The following is a 15,830-nucleotide window of genomic DNA, read 5'->3' on the forward strand; positions in this document are numbered from 1 at the left end:
AAAAAAAAAAACCCTCCCTCCTCTCGCCCCCAGTTGTTATTGTGTTTCTGACCTTTCAGGAGAACACATCGCTATGTTTATTATTTTGACTGAGTGGGTGATTGTGATTACCGGATAACTCTTTCCCAAGTTTCCTGGATGGCTTATGGGTATGCCGTGGAGTTTAACATGCGAAAGTTGTTACCCTTTTTAAAGTTTTATCTGGTCCTCGTTCCTCCAGAAGATGGATCGACTCCAAAAGCTCCTCTTGAGTCCTTGGTAAATGTTCCTGAGTGGTGTCTGCGCTGTGGAGTAGCTTGCCGGTGGATGGCTGTATCTGGGTCCCTCTGGCCGCTCTGTGGGTGATTTTGGCAACTCTGGCCCACCCACCTGAGTCTCGCAAGGTGGGCATTGCTTCCGCTGGGTGGCCTTGTCTGGCTGGCTGGATCGCCAGCGCTTTGCCCGGGTCCTCTGCTGTCTTCACTAAAAGGAGGAACAGCTGAAATGTGGAAGGCTGCTCGGAGCAGATTTAACAGAGCGCAAGGTAGAAATCATTTTATTCTTCATTGAGCGCATGAAATCCTTAATGAAGGGGAGAGAATCGGAACCTGCTACAGACCATATCTGTTCTCCTCTCCCTGGGATGACTCCTCCAAAATGGCTGCCGTTATATGCACCCAATTAGCAGTCTAGAAAGGTGGATCAAGATGGCGGCTGCACCACTTCCGTTGCCGCGGAGTGTTGCAATTCCGGTTGCAAAGGAACACGTTGGAGCATGATCTTTTAACCCTTTCGCCGCCAGGTCCATACGTAGGGTTGCCACCTCATCCCTTAAAAACCAGGTGGCAACTCTATCCATAAGCCGTACGGACCTGACAGCGCGGGGGGGGGGGACACACAATTTGGTGGCTGCAGCCACGGGGAGATTGTGCATTAAACTAATGCAGCGTACACACGGTCGGACTTTTTGACTGGACTGGTCCGATGGATGCTGATGGACCAAATCCGGCGGACAATCCGATCGTGTGTGGCCTTCAGCGGACTTTTCCAGTTGCAAATCTGACGGACTTTAGATTTGGAACATGCTCCAAATCTTTACGTCGTAACTCCGCCGGACCCAGAAATCCGCTCGTCTGTATGCTAGTCCGACGGACAAAAAACGACGCTAGGGCAGCTATGGGCTACTGGCTATCAACTTCCTTATTTTAGTCCGGTGTACGTCATCACGTACGAATCCGTCGGACTTTGGTGTGATCGTGTGTAGGCAAGTCCGGTCGTTAGACAGTCCATCGGAAGTCTGCCAAAAGTCAGTCGAAAGTCTGTCGGACAAGCCGTCTGACTTTTGTTGCTGAAAAGTCCGACCGTGTGTACACGGTGTAACAGGCAGACTCTTGCCTGTCAGCTGAGAGCATTTGTGGGGTGGTGCTGCCGCCTGTTCGCTATCACACACCCCCGTTACCGGCACCTCCCAAACCCCCCCCCCCACCGCTGCACCCCGCCATGCTTACTGGGCTCCGTTTGCCCATTGGCGGGCCCAAGAGCTCCCTGGCGGGTGACGGCGACTGTAGGGGAAGGAGAAGAGGGGACACATGTTCGCTCTCCTCCCCTTCATTTCTGACACACTGATCCACGTCCTGTCAGGGGAGAGAAGACCGATCGGTCCCCTCCCCCTACAGTTAGAATCACTCCCTAGGTAACACATTTAACCCCTTGATCGCCCCCTAGTGTTAACCCCTTCCCTGCCAGTGACATTTATACAGTAATCAGTGCATTTTTATAGCACCGATTGCTGTATAAATGTGAATGGTCCCAAAATAGTGTAAAAAATGTCCAATATGTCCGCCGCAATGTCGCAGTCACGATAAAAATCGCAGATCGCCGCCATTACTAGTAAAAAAAATAAATAAATTAAATGCCATAAATCTATCCCCTATTTTGTAGACGCTATAACTTTTGTGCAAACCAATCTTTATACGCTTATTGCGATGTTTTTGGTTAAAAAAAAAATGTAGTTTTTTAGATATCAGCACATATCAGCCTAAACTGAGGAAATTTGTTTTTAAAAAATTGGGATATTTATTATCGGGGCTTTTTTTCAGCTGGAACTTGGTGGAACTCAGTTCCACCACCTCTGACTCAGGTCCTCTGCTCCCTTCTCACCACTATCACTTGTAAACACAGAAGTCTGGCTTCTGTGTTTACAAGTAAAAGCTTGTCTTCCAATGCTCCCACATATCTGATCTCCTGGGTGGCTCCCACTGAGTGCAGGATGGGGACAAGGGAGATGCAGGTGCCATGCAGTTCAGATTCTGACACCCTCACTGGATGAACTCCCTGCAAATGAGAGAGGCAGACACATCTACAGTGTGCGGGGAGATACCAGAAGGGGGGATTGCATGCAGAGGTCAGAGCTGAAAAGGGGTGAAAATGAGATGTGGGTGGGGGATGTAGAGGTAACCAGCTGTGGAAGGATGTACTCTGCACTCTGTGTGTAACGCACCTCTGAACTCCGCGCTATGTGTGTAGTGCAGGATATAAAGCAAATATACTGCGCTGTCTGCAATCAGTGTAAAAAAAACAGCTAGCACAGCAATAGATCAATTGCAAAAAATGAAAACGTGAACAGTATATATATCTATATCTATATATATATATATATATATATATATAGAGAGATATAGATATATATATATATATATATATATATATATATACAGGCAATGCGTATAGACACTAATATATGTGTATAATAGACCAAACCATTGATATACTATGTGACAATCAAAATGTGAGTGAATGATGTCCGATAAAAAAGCTCTTTAGAATAAAACAGTGACTTTAGCAGAGCTTCTCCAAAGCGCTTTTTTATCTACTAAAATGTGTGTGTATTTCCTCCTTTTTATTGAATAAAGTATGTCTGATTTAAATGTGATTACACTATGTGCCTACTTCTTCCTTTTCATTTATCTGTTCTATTGGAGCAACTATCCATATGGCTCTCTGTCCATTACCTATCCCATTGATGTCCATTATTGGAGTTGGTCTTCTGGTTGGAAGTCGTGTCCTCTGTGACACTTTCCCCTGGGTGTGTGGCCCTACAAGCCTGATTGACCCATTGGGTGTACACTCATTTGGGTTCAATTGCTCCGGTAAGCCTTTTGACTCTCTGGTGGTGGATCACTTATCATCAAGTTTGGGCACATTTTCTTTTCTCACATCGTTATCCAGTTCAAGTGTCAGTTATTTTGAACCACGATTTGGATATCTACAATTTATTGTTTGGTTCACCTGTCCAAACACTAAGGACTATAATTTATTTTAAAATAATTTTTTTCCTTCACTTTATCGGACACCATTCACTCATATTTTTATTGTCACATAGTATATCAATGTTTTGGTCTATTATAAACACATAATTAGTGTCTATACGCATTGCCTGCATATATATGTTGTTTGAGTTTCTTCTATATATATATATATATATATATATATATATATATATATATATATATATATATAAAATTTATTATTACACATTCTTTATCAGTTGAACTTAAGTATAAACATTATAACAATTTGTCAATGGAATAGACTTCCTGTGTAAGTGAAAAAAGTTTAACCACCTAAACACTAAACCTTTTTCTGATATTTGTTGGTTTCAAGTTAAAATCATTTATTTTTTTGCTTGAAAATGATAATTTTTTTTTTTTTTTTTTTTTTTGTAGACACCCTAGAGAATAAAATGGTGGTTGTTGCAATATTTTGTCACACTGTATTTGCGCAGCGGTCTTTCAAATGCAATTTTTTTGGAAAAAATTACTTTAACCGGTTCAATACCGGCCATTTTCACCCCCTTCCTTCCCAGACCAATTTTTAGTTTTCAGCGCTGTCGCACTTTAAACAACAATTGCGCGGTCGTGCGACGTTGTACCCAAACAAAAGTGACGTCCTTTTTTCCCCACAAATAGAGCTTTCCTTTGGTGGTATTTGATCACCTCTGCGGTTTTTATTTTTTGCGCTATAAACAAAAGAAGAGCGACAATTTTGAAAAAAACACAATATTTTTTACTTTTTGCTATAAGTATCCCAATTTAAAAAAAAAAAAAAAAAATTTTTTCCTCAGTTTCGGCCGATACGTATTCTTCTACATATTTTTGGTAAAAAAAATCGCAATAAGCATATATTGATTGGTTTGCGCAAAAGTTATAGCATCTATAAAATACGGGATAGATTTATGGCATTTTTTTTTTTTTTATTATTTATTTATTTTTTTTTACTAGTAATAGCGGCGATCGCGATTTTTTTTTTTTTTTTTTCGTGACTGCGACATTATGGCGGACACATCGGACACTTTTGACACATTTTTGGGACCATTCACATTTATACAGCGATCAATGCTATAAAATTGCATTGATTACTGTGTAAATGTGACAGGCAGTGAAGGGGTTAACCACTAGGGGGCGGGGAGGGGTTAAATGTGTTTCCTAGGGAATGCTTCTAACTGTAGGGGGAGGGGACGCACAAGGGGAGGAGACCGATCAGTGTTCCTCCATTGTGGGAACACAGATCGCTCTCCTCTGAGCTGACAGGGCGTGGATCTGTGTGTTTACACACAGAGATCCACGGTCCGGCCCGGTTAACGGGCAATCGCGGGTGCCCGGCGGACATCGCGGCCGCCGGACACAACCCGAGGCCGTCATATGACGTCCACCCAGGATGGGAGATCCCATCTGTGGACGTCATTTGACAATAGGCCGATGCTGAAGTGGTTAATGAATTAAAAAAACAAAAAAAAAAAAAACAAATCTAACCAGTAGTTAGCCCATTTTTTTTTTTTTTTTTTTGTTAATGTGAAAGATTTTACGTCTTAAGAATCGTGATCTTTTTATTCTAAGCAAAAAAAAATCGTGATTCTAATTTTGGCCAGAATCGCATATATATATATATATATATATATATATATATGTGTATATATATATATATATGTATATATATATGTATATATATATATATATATATATATATATATATATATATATATATATATATATATATATATAATATTACACACTATTTGATGTGGATCGTGGTTGAGTTCCAGCACCTATTTTCTGAGGAAAAAAAGCCCCGTTTATTATAGTAAAAAATAGTGATATAGTGCTGGTTTTTTTTTTTTTGAACTTGTCACTCTTGTTTAAAGCGCAAGAAATAAAGACCGCAGAGGTGATCAAATACCACCAAAAGAAAGCTCTATTTGTGGGGAAAAAAAAAAGATAAAAATTTCATTTGGGTACAGTGTTGTCATTCAAAGTGCGACAGCACTGAAAATTGGCCTGGGCAGGAAGGGGGTGACTTACCTATGTGTGTGTGTGTATGTATGTATGTATATATATATATATATATATATATATATATATATATATATATATATATATATATATATATATATAATTTTTTTAATATAATAAATTCCCGCATTTTCACATTGTCGTTGTGGGGTACTGAGTGTAGATTAATGAGAAAAAAAATGAATTTAAATAGCTTTAGCATCAGACTGCAACTTGACAAAATTGAAAAAAAATTGAAGAGGGTCTGAATACTTTCTGAATGCACTGTATATGAACAATTGACTTTTTTTGTGGAAGCTTAAAGTGGTTGTAGACCTCTGGCATGAAAATTGGACAAAGCTCATCCTCACATGGGTGGCTCTTCTGCCGCTGTTAAAAGCATGTTTTGTTATTTTGAAATTAAGAGAATCCTGGCACAGTGTTCACTTGCAGTTGTACGTTGCAATTAGCTGCGTCTACGTGCGTTTATTTGTGGCTGCGTTGTAACATTCTTGCTATTTCTGATGTGCTTCCTGTTGCTTTCCTTGTTGCCGCTGCTATCTACAGGAGAAATAGTACACTGCGATTACCTGCAGTTATGTGCAGATAGCTCCGCTAAATCATTCCTGGACGCAGTCAACTTTATTTTTTCTATCTGCACAAAACCACATGTAAAGAAACCATCTATAAATGCATTGTGTGAATGGGGCCATAGGAAAGCATTGTGTGCGTCCGCAGCTAAAAGCACAATTCTATCCGCCCTTGTGAAAGGGGCCTTACTTTCCTCTAGCTAAAGCACTGAGTGTTTTCTCACTGCTGTCTAGTTCTTCTGCTATCTGCAGAACTCACTTTTGACAGGTTTTCCTGAGAGCTCCAGCACGCAACCTTTGTTTGTTGTTTCCTCTGTACTGTGGGGGTGGAGGGATGCTTTTGTAAATCCTGCACTTTAAACAGTTGTAGAGGAGAGAGGGATACAAATAAACATTAGTAGCAGATCCTTTAAGTTGTAAGGTGGGGCCTCTGTTGATTGGACTTGTTTTTCAAGGGGTGTACTTGGTCAGCAAAAATGTTTATGTAATAGTATTTCTCAAGTAACATCCACCTGAATGGCAGGACTAATCTTTCCCAGCAGAACATTGCCCAAAACACACACACACACGTACACGTACACACACATGTAAAAGAAAATGTGTTTCATCAGATCAGGCCATTTTTCTTTTACTGTTCTGTGGTCCAGCTCTGATGCTTGCATGCCTATTGAAGGTCCTTCTGGCTGTAGACATGGGTCAGCATGGGCACCCTGAACAAAAGATTACAGCGACACATACAAAAATGACTTAACCCCTGCAAGGCTATTTAAAACAGCTGAACATATTCTGAAAATATGGGGATTGAGTTACACCATATGGCCATATAGTGCTAAGCCCACTACTATGTCAAAGTACCCCATTATCAATGGGTCCTACGCTATCCATAGAATGGAAGATCCTTCTCTGAACCATGGGAGAAATATACTCCCCTATATGGTAGATCTAAAAGACTCCTCCTATAACACAGGTAGATACTAATAAGAGGCAATGTTGGGGGGGGGGGGGGGGGCTCCAGCCCAAAGTGCTCTGGTCAGAATCCATACAATAGACAAACAATGGGCACCCGGACTGCGGCTATTCTGCCCCATACACAACAAACTGCATTGCCCATTTTTTTTCTACTTTTAACACCTCAACTTCGCACCATTAGTGGGCTGCCGTAACAGCCGATTTTTGTGCGGCCATCAAATTTGAGTAATCGGACATGTTGGAAATTTTTTGAAAAACGAACGATTTTCTAATCAATGATGGGAGAATTGTGTGAGAAATTGTAATCGAAATAGAAATGCGCATGTGGAAGAAAAGAAAATTCCCGGAAAGAAGATTCCCAGCCACTAAAATTCTTTTCTGTAGCAACATGAGGTGAAATTTGAAGGCTTGGTTGGCTGAATTTCGAAATCAATGGTGGCATCATCGGATCACAAAACGCACAAATTTTCTGATTTTCAAAAGAAAATTCTTTTGAAATTCCACCATGTATGGCCAGGCTTAGTTGGTCTACCTGACCGTGGTTTGGTTCCAACAGAACCCCTCATTTTCCACTTCTTGATTAGAGTTTGAACACTGCTGATTGGCATTCTCAGTTCCTTGGATATCTTTTTTATATCCCTTTCCTGTTTTATACAGTTCAACTACCTTTTCCCGCAGATCCTTTGACAATTCTTTTGCTTTTCCCATGACTCAGAATCCAGAAACGTCAGTGCAGCACTGGATGAAAGATGCAAGGGTCTGTCAGGAGTCCAGAAACTCATTGAACTTTTATACACACACACTAATTACAAGCAAACAGATCACAGGTGAGGATGGATACCTTTTTTAATAGCCATTCAAACCCCCTTTGTGTCAACTTGTGTGCATGTTATCAGGCCAAAATCACCAGGGTATGTAAACTTTTGATCAGGGTCATTTGGGTAGTTTCTGTTGTCATTGTGATTTAAAAGAGTAAACACAGTTGATTGATAATAAATGGCTTCAGCTAAATACTAACCATGAGTGAAATGTTTTTGTGTTATCCATGTTCTCTGAAAAATGGCCAAGAAATCATAAATTCTGCCAGGGTATGTAAACGTATGAGCACAACTTTATATAAAGCAAGTCATTTTCTAAGAGTCATAGCTTTTAGAAAACACAATGAGCCTCACTTTGTCAGGTGTTCAAATGTACCGTGTTCTTTGTCCCTGTATCAAGCCATTCGGTTTAGCATCCTTTTTCTTTACTGTTCTGGGATCTGGAAGCACATTTTTACTTTTAGATCACCTATTAAGAGGCACAGTGTGCATTCTTGTATTTGAATCTTTTCCCTGGTTATAACATTTTATTGATATTTTGTTTGGTGCAAAATTGGAACAGATGCATATGCACACTCTCTGGCTCGTGCTGATGCAGAAATATATAGTATCTAAGAATGTTAGGGAATTAATGTATAAATTGACCCACTTTAGAAGGGAGACAGAAAAGCCAATTATGTCAAGACATTAGCTGGAGGCAACGACCCACTTGAAAGGAATTTAACTTCTTCTGTATCACTGAATACCACATACAAGCATATTTCATTCATTCATTCATTGAGAGTTCAATGTGTAATTTATTGTGGCAAACTAAAACCCTCTTAAGAGTACAAAACTGAATGGATTGTAAAGGCAGAAGGTTTTTTTATCCTAATGCAGTCTATGTATTAAGATAAAAAGGCTTCTGTGTGTAGCAGCACCCCCCACCCCCAATTATTTATCTGAGCCCCTTCTCTCTCCAGCGATGTCCACGAATGTCTAAGCCATTCAGGACACTCCTCCTGATTGGCTGATTGACTTTGACAGCCACGGGAGCCAATGGCGCTGTTGCTGTGTCTCAGCCAATCAGGGGAGAAAGGGGATGGGGCCAGGTCGGTGCTTCGTGTCTGAATAGATACTCGGAGCTCTGACTCGGCTTGGGTGCCCCCCATAGAAAGCTGCTGGCTGAGCGGGCACATGATAGGAGGGAGGGACCAGGAGCAGCAAAGAGTGACCCGAGAAGAGGAGAAGAGGATCTGGGCTGCTCTGTGCAAATCCACTGCACAGAGGTGGTAAGTATAATATGTTTGTTATTTAACCCCTTGCCGCCAGCAGAATGGCACGTACAGGCATAATAACGTACCTGTACGTCGCCTTTAAGATGCGGCATTGTGGACGCGCGCCCGCCGCGAGCTCCATGAGTGTGATCGCAGGTCCCGCGGATACCCGCGATTGTCTCGTGGAGAAGAACGGGGAAATGCTGATGTAAACAAGCATTTCCCCATTCTATCTAGTGATAGGACACTGATCGCCGCTCCCTGTGATTGGGAGCGGTGATCAGTGTCGTGACACACGTAGTCCATCCCCTCCCCTACAGTTAGAACGCATCCCTAGGACACACTTAACCCCTTCAGCGCCTCTTCCTGGTTAACCCCTTCACTGCCAGTCACATTTACACAGTAATCAATGCATTTTTATAGCACTGATCGCTGTATAAATATGAATGGTCCCAAAATAGCGCCAAAAGTGTCCGCTATAATGTCGCAGTCACGATAAAAATCGCTGATCACCACCAAAAAAAAAAAATTATTAATAAAAATGCCATAAAACTTTCCCCTATTTTGTAGACGCTATAACTTTTGCGCAAACCAATCAATAAACGTTCATTGCAATTTTTTTTTTTTTTTTTTTTTTACTAGCTATATGTAGAAGAATACGTATCAGCCTAAACTGAGGAAAGAAAATGTGTTTTTTTTAATATAATTTTTGGGGATATTTATTATAGCAAAAAGTAAAAAATATTGCATAAATAAAACCGCAGAGGTGATCAAATACCACCAAAAGAAAGCTTTATTTATGGGGAAAAAAGGGTGTCAATTTTGTTTGGGAGCCACGTCGCACGACTGCGCAATTGTCAGTTAAAGTGACGCAGTGCCGAATCGCAAAAAGTGGTCTTTGGCCAGCCAAATGGTCCGGGCTGAAGTGGTTTAAAAAAAAACACACAAGACTTTGCAATCACTTTAAGTACTGTTTAATTATCAGAGTGTTCTCAAAATGATTAGCTATAAGTTGGAACGAAGTCCTGCTTTTAAAAACTGCAAGCAGGCAGGTTTTTATTGCAGAAAAGGCGTATACTGCCTCTTTTGCAATAAAACACTCCTACCTACCTGCTCACCGTCTTTTTGGGCACTGTAAAGTGAGCTGCACATATGCTGCTCGGCTTCCAGTGCTGGGTCAGTCTCCATGTCCCGGGATGATGGGTTTCTGCACATGTCCAGGAGTGATGTCACCTCCCAGCAGTCAATGAGGCCCAAAAACCAGCACTCAGGATAAGATGCCAGCATTAGTGAACAGGACCCTTGAACAGGCAAGTATGAAAAATTAAGTTCCGCTTTAATCTGCAGTTAAATACTAAAGTGGCACTAAGGCCTCGTGCACACTGGACATTTACCCAGCTTAACATATTTTCTCCTGGCAGGAGAAAAACTGCATTAAAAATGCCTAAAGCTGCGTTTAGGTGTTTGGGCATTCCTTAATTTCATTGGCCAGAATATTAATTTATTGAAACGAATGAAGCTGAAGCGCATTTACACCTGTTTTTGCAGTTCAGCTTTTTTTCTGCTGGAATGCTTCTCTCCTGATTGTGCAAGTGATGGTTTCTTTTCCTCTGCCACTAAACGTCTGTAAACACCTATGCAAGGACACACAGGCTAACGTGGAGGTGCGTTTAGAGGCAGAAATAAAGTCAAACATCCTTAAATTGCATTTTTTGATGCCCAGTGTGAAGGGAGCCCAACGGATGTCCTTATTTTCCAGAAATAATCCATACACCTCTATTACTTTATGGTAATCTGTTTTTCCTGGAAGCGTTCCTTACTGTGCTTTTATACCCCCTTGTAAATTCCTCTTTGAGCTTCCGAACCTCTTCTTTTCCCCCCTCACTCTTTAGTTTTTGGAAGAGCAGTGCATGTTAGTTGTGGTCATGTGCATTGCTCTATGCATTACAACAAATCCCATAGTTCTTAGTCCATCTCACGATAGAGCAAGAGAGGTTTGTTTACGTACCTACAGTGGGATTATGGAGAACAAACGCGATCGCCCTCTAACAGGAAGTCAAATCGCAGCAGTAGAAAAAAGGAATTGGGAGTTTTGGAAGAGGCTGAGGGCAATCAAAGGTACTTTTTGATACTGTATACTTGAATAGAACTTCTTACTTCTTTCTCCTCCTCCCACAACCGTAACATAAGCCTAGTAAAGCATGATTGTTAAACTCACTGTGGAACCTAAGGCCTCATGTACACTGCTGCTGGTAAACAGACATTTAGGAGCAGTTGGGCATTTTTTTTTTTTTTTTTTCAGCTGCCCCTGAACAACTCCTCTGTTAACTTATCAGTACATGTACACAGGGTCGTTTTCTAGGAAGGTGAGGTTAGAAGCATTTTTTGGAACGCAAAAAAGGGTTCATACGGATGTTCAGCAGCATTTGAAATGCCAAATGCCTGTAAACGCTACAACATGCGTTTAGCAGCATTTTGTTTACAGATGTTCATTTTAACACACATAAAATTTTTTTTTAATATATATATAGAAACATAGATACAGGGGGTCCTCTAGTTACAATCATCCGACTTACAAACAGAAGGAGACAACAGGAAGTGAGAGGAAATCTACCCCTAGGAGTGAATTTCCCTTCCTGTAAGAGCTATTATGGGGAAAAGGTGTCTCCACTGATGCTTTATTATCACCAATCCCTTTTTTCCACAACAACCCAAAATTTTCAAAATCCAATTGTCATTGGGACAGAAAGTGAGGTGAAATCTTCTGAACAGGGGCACACACAGAAAAACAAATGTTACAGAGGTGATGATAACCCTTCCCTATGTTATCCAAAAGCTTAAAAATTGTTTTTTTGGCTGGAGCTACACTTAAAAAATTTACCTGTTCCGACTTACAAACAGATTCAACTTGAGAACAAACCTATAGTCCCTAACTTGTTTGTAACCTTCCTCTGTCCCCAAACCATCTCCTGATAGAGCAGAGGATGGAATACAAGCTGCACATGTTCAGTTTGGTGTGTATTACTAGACGTTTTTTTTTCTTGGGACAGTGCATGTAATCGGCACTGTCGGGACAAAGGGTCAGGGGTCCTGCAGCATCATAGGACAGTCAGAGCAGAATGAAAACTCCTCCTACAAGCTTTAACCAGCCAGTAATAGAAGTCGCAAGGCTGCCATATACTGCTGATGAGAAAAGGTATTTAGCAAATTATATTTACTAAAACTATTGCATTTCCATGTATTGTGGGGAGACCAGACCAATTCTAGTGAATTCAGGGTCCTGGGTTTAGTAAGGATAACCAAATACAAAAAAAAGAGAAGAAGGTATTAAATGTTTACACGGAGCGTGTGTTACTTCTCTCTTAACTCCATCCCGTGTTCACATTGTCATTTTCCTACATGTGATTTGAAGGATTTATTTTACTAGACAAAGCGGCAGAAACACCTCACTGATCACAAAGTTATATCTTTGTTATGGGTTGCTCTAAGAGCTGGCTTTATACAAAGTGAATTTCCTTGGGTTCAGTTGAGACACCTCGAATGTAGTGACAGTGTACCGTGCTTTTTATAAGTATACTTAAGCAATATTTGCATTACAAAGTGGTAGTTTTGGTATTTTTTAAATGGCTAAGAAGAGCTTTATAATTTTTTTGATGGTGCTGTTTTTATGTTTTGGCAGGTCTTCTGAGTAGTAGTAAACAAAACAGTTTGTTTACTTTTTAATTATGTTAGTCAAAGCTATTAAATTTATGCAAAAAAAAAATATATACATTTGCAAAAAAATAATACATTAGATAAAAAAAATTGGCTCAGAACTTTAAGCCATAATGTGCTAGTATGCATTGTATATTAGTACATTATGGCAGATACACCTGGCAAGCGTTCCACCCCCCACCTTCAGTGCTGTGATGTCAGCCCTCCAGTCTGTCATGGGCATTTCCAACTCCTGGTTTTTCCTTCTAGGTTCGGCTGTGAGAAGTGCCGCAATTGTGTGCTGGGCCGTATATACAAATACTGACAGGCAGGGAGGAGGGTTTGACAGAAGAGACCAAATAAACATTTTATAAGTCCTCGCTTCTATATATTTTTTTTTTTTTTTTTTTTAAGTTCTACTTTTTTAATTTATATTTTGGGGTGTGCATTATAGCTGGATAAGTCCTTTTGATGAGATTGACAGACAAGATATGTTTTTTTCTCAAAGGCTGACTTTCTCCTTTTAAGAATAAATGCACAAAAATGTTATCTTTTAAAACAGGAGCCTGCGGCCCAGGTTCACACTGAGCTGCGGGAATGAAGCTGTGTGAGTTCAGCTGAACTCGCACGATTTCACTCCCGTATGTCAGTCCCAATTTCAGATTTCGGAGACATCCGTGCAGGTTTCTGCACGGATGTCAATGTAAATCGCAGCCTGAAATCACAAAAAGTAGTACAGAAACTACTTTTTGAAATCGGCGAGGCGCCACAAATGCAGTGTTGCACTGACTAGGACAGTGCAGTTGCCGCCGATTTGACATGTCAAATAGTACCAGTGTGAACCAAGGCGCAAAGTACTGTACTCGCGATCAGCGGATTGCAAGTGCAGCGTCCGGCTTCTGCACACACAACCTATAGTGTTGTACATACCTCCTGTATGGGCTTTCAGTTTCAGAGCTGAAAGCAGTGTAAATGAACTACAGACATGCCAATCGGTGTGTTTGCAATACATTTAAACTACAAGTCTGTCTGCCGCATTGTAAGATGGGTTTTATAGTTTTTTTTCATTCACAGATTTCTGCAGTAGTATTTTACAGCTGTGCAGTATTTTTACAGTTTTCACAGCTGGTATCTAGGGGTTGCTAAAGAGCTGTAACATGAGAGAGTGCAATAAAGCACTTACAACCATCTCCACGCACAAGTACTGTTAGGTGGAATGACAAAAGTCGCTTTGGTTGAAAGAATTTTCCAAACAGTCAAACACATGTCTTGAGATCCTATTAAAAAACTGAAAAATACTATTAAATATTATATTGTATGTTGCCTTCTATTCCATTGAATTTTAAAAATGTAGATATTTCCTTCATTATATGCCTAATTAGATTGTACCTAGTTTGGTAAGTGTTTTTTTAAATTTTAAATTTCAGGTCCACGAATAGCTCTCGCAAGACTGCAATCAGGTGAGCATGCTTATAGTTTTGGCAATGGATTGATAGAGTAGAAATGCCTCTTATGTCAGTAAGCAGTCAACATTTTATTCCTTGGTATTTAAGCGGACCTTCAGTAATTTTTCCATCTTCCCATCAAATAAATCTTCTGTCCTTGTTTTAACTATAGTAAAACCTTTTTTTTTTCTGCCAGTAAATACCTTGTACAGCCCACTTCCTGTTTCGTGTCTGGTAAAAAGCCTAGGCTTATGACATCATGCACAGCGCTCTCTCTCTCACACTCTGTCACTCTTGTGAGAGTTTGCCAGGAAAGCAGGGGGGATGAGTCATAAGAGGGCCAATGAGAGCTGTGGAGGTGTGTGTCTGTGTAAATCCAGGAAGTGAACAGGCAGCAGCTTCAGCTGCCAAGAGTTAAAATGGATGCAGCCAGACTTAGTGAAGGGAGATTTCTGGAGCATATTTGGCAAGTACAGAATCACAGTATATATAAAATAATATGCAAAGTGGTTGAAGGTAAGCTTCAGAATGGCAAAGATATTTTTATTACAAATTATGTGAGCAGAGTACAGTTCCTCTTTACCCTGCTGGGTTGTGGTATGTGTTGGGATTCCTAGAAATCATTCAAGCAGTAATAGACCCAAAAGCAAACATTTATTATATTGCATCTAACAATTCTTAGATGTAATGGCTGTATTTTTTTCTTTAGGCATTCTTTCTTCTATTTTCATCTGATGATGCAGCCAGTAAGCGCTCTTCCAGATGCATCAGACAGTGCTATTGTGCCCCCTGCGGGCACTCTAATACAGGAGGTGTGTTACTGGCCTGATCACCAGGTACAAACTGAGGGAAAAAGAACTAATGCAGCACCTACATCTAATGGCTGGTAAGCTGCAATATTATACATTTCTGGTTTTGGGTTTAATACTGCTTTAAGCCATGTTTCTAGAGGTATTTATCGGTCTCACAATTCAGGCCTTTCTTCCCCTCTTAACCTTTTTATTGGCTTTACATGTTTCCAGGTTCAAAGAGATTGAATTTGCAAAGTTAACAGTCAAAAGTAAGCAGTAACCCACTAACTTTTTTTTTTTTTTTCTTTTTTTTTTTTTTTTTTTTTTTTTTATGTAAATTTTTTTTCTTGAAAATTAGAAAACCTTTGTCCAACGTTTTCACATAGTAAGGCTTTGGTAATACGAACATCAACTTTAGAATTAGATGAGCAAAAAGTCTAACAGGCGTTGTGCACACTGGCTATTTGTCCAGCTCCTCTGAAGGTCTTTTCTCTGGAGAGGAGAAAATCGGCTTCAAAAATGCCCCAAAAGTAAAGTGCTTTAGGTACATGAAGGGTTTGGCCTTTAATAATTCTGGCTATTAAAATGAATGATCACTCAAGTGTTTAGATGTGCCCCCCCCCCCATGCTCTTCTAACATAGAGGGACATTGTTTAGCCACTAAACACCCAATGCCCTCAAAAACAATGTGTTTTTTACTACTTTTTTTTTTTTTTACTCCCAGTGTGCAGAGGCCAAAACAACCTTAAGTAGGCAGAAGTAACAGCCTCTAATTGGAACAGATCATTAACAGAACCTAGTAGATCTGGATAAATTTTAAGCATTTCACAAACCGATATTTAACCTAGGTTCGCATTGGAGCGATTTGTCATGCGATTTGAGAGATCAAATCGCATGACAAGTCGCAGCCTTTTAGAGGCAATGGCACTGTTCCAATCGGTGCGTCACCGCACTGATTTGCA

General features: G+C 40.3%; 1 protein-coding gene across 4 annotated transcripts in view; it reads left to right on the top strand.

The window, feature by feature from the left end:
- Nucleotides 1-15,830, top strand: part of DGCR2 (DiGeorge syndrome critical region gene 2) — a 103,625-nt gene that overhangs the window by 10,507 nt on the left and 77,288 nt on the right. For 2 of the 4 annotated variants that reach the window (XM_073629159.1, XM_073629165.1), the window contains exon 2: nucleotides 14,060-14,092. The exons of the other annotated variants lie outside the window; for them this stretch is intronic. In XM_073629159.1, coding sequence (XP_073485260.1) covers nucleotides 14,060-14,092 — 33 coding nt within the window. The remainder of the gene's footprint in view (nucleotides 1-14,059; nucleotides 14,093-15,830) is intronic. 4 annotated transcript variants of the gene reach the window in all.

Source organism: Aquarana catesbeiana, linkage group LG01 (genome assembly GCF_042186555.1).
Source record: "Aquarana catesbeiana isolate 2022-GZ linkage group LG01, ASM4218655v1, whole genome shotgun sequence".
In the NCBI taxonomy this organism is placed as follows: domain Eukaryota; kingdom Metazoa; phylum Chordata; class Amphibia; order Anura; family Ranidae; genus Aquarana; species Aquarana catesbeiana.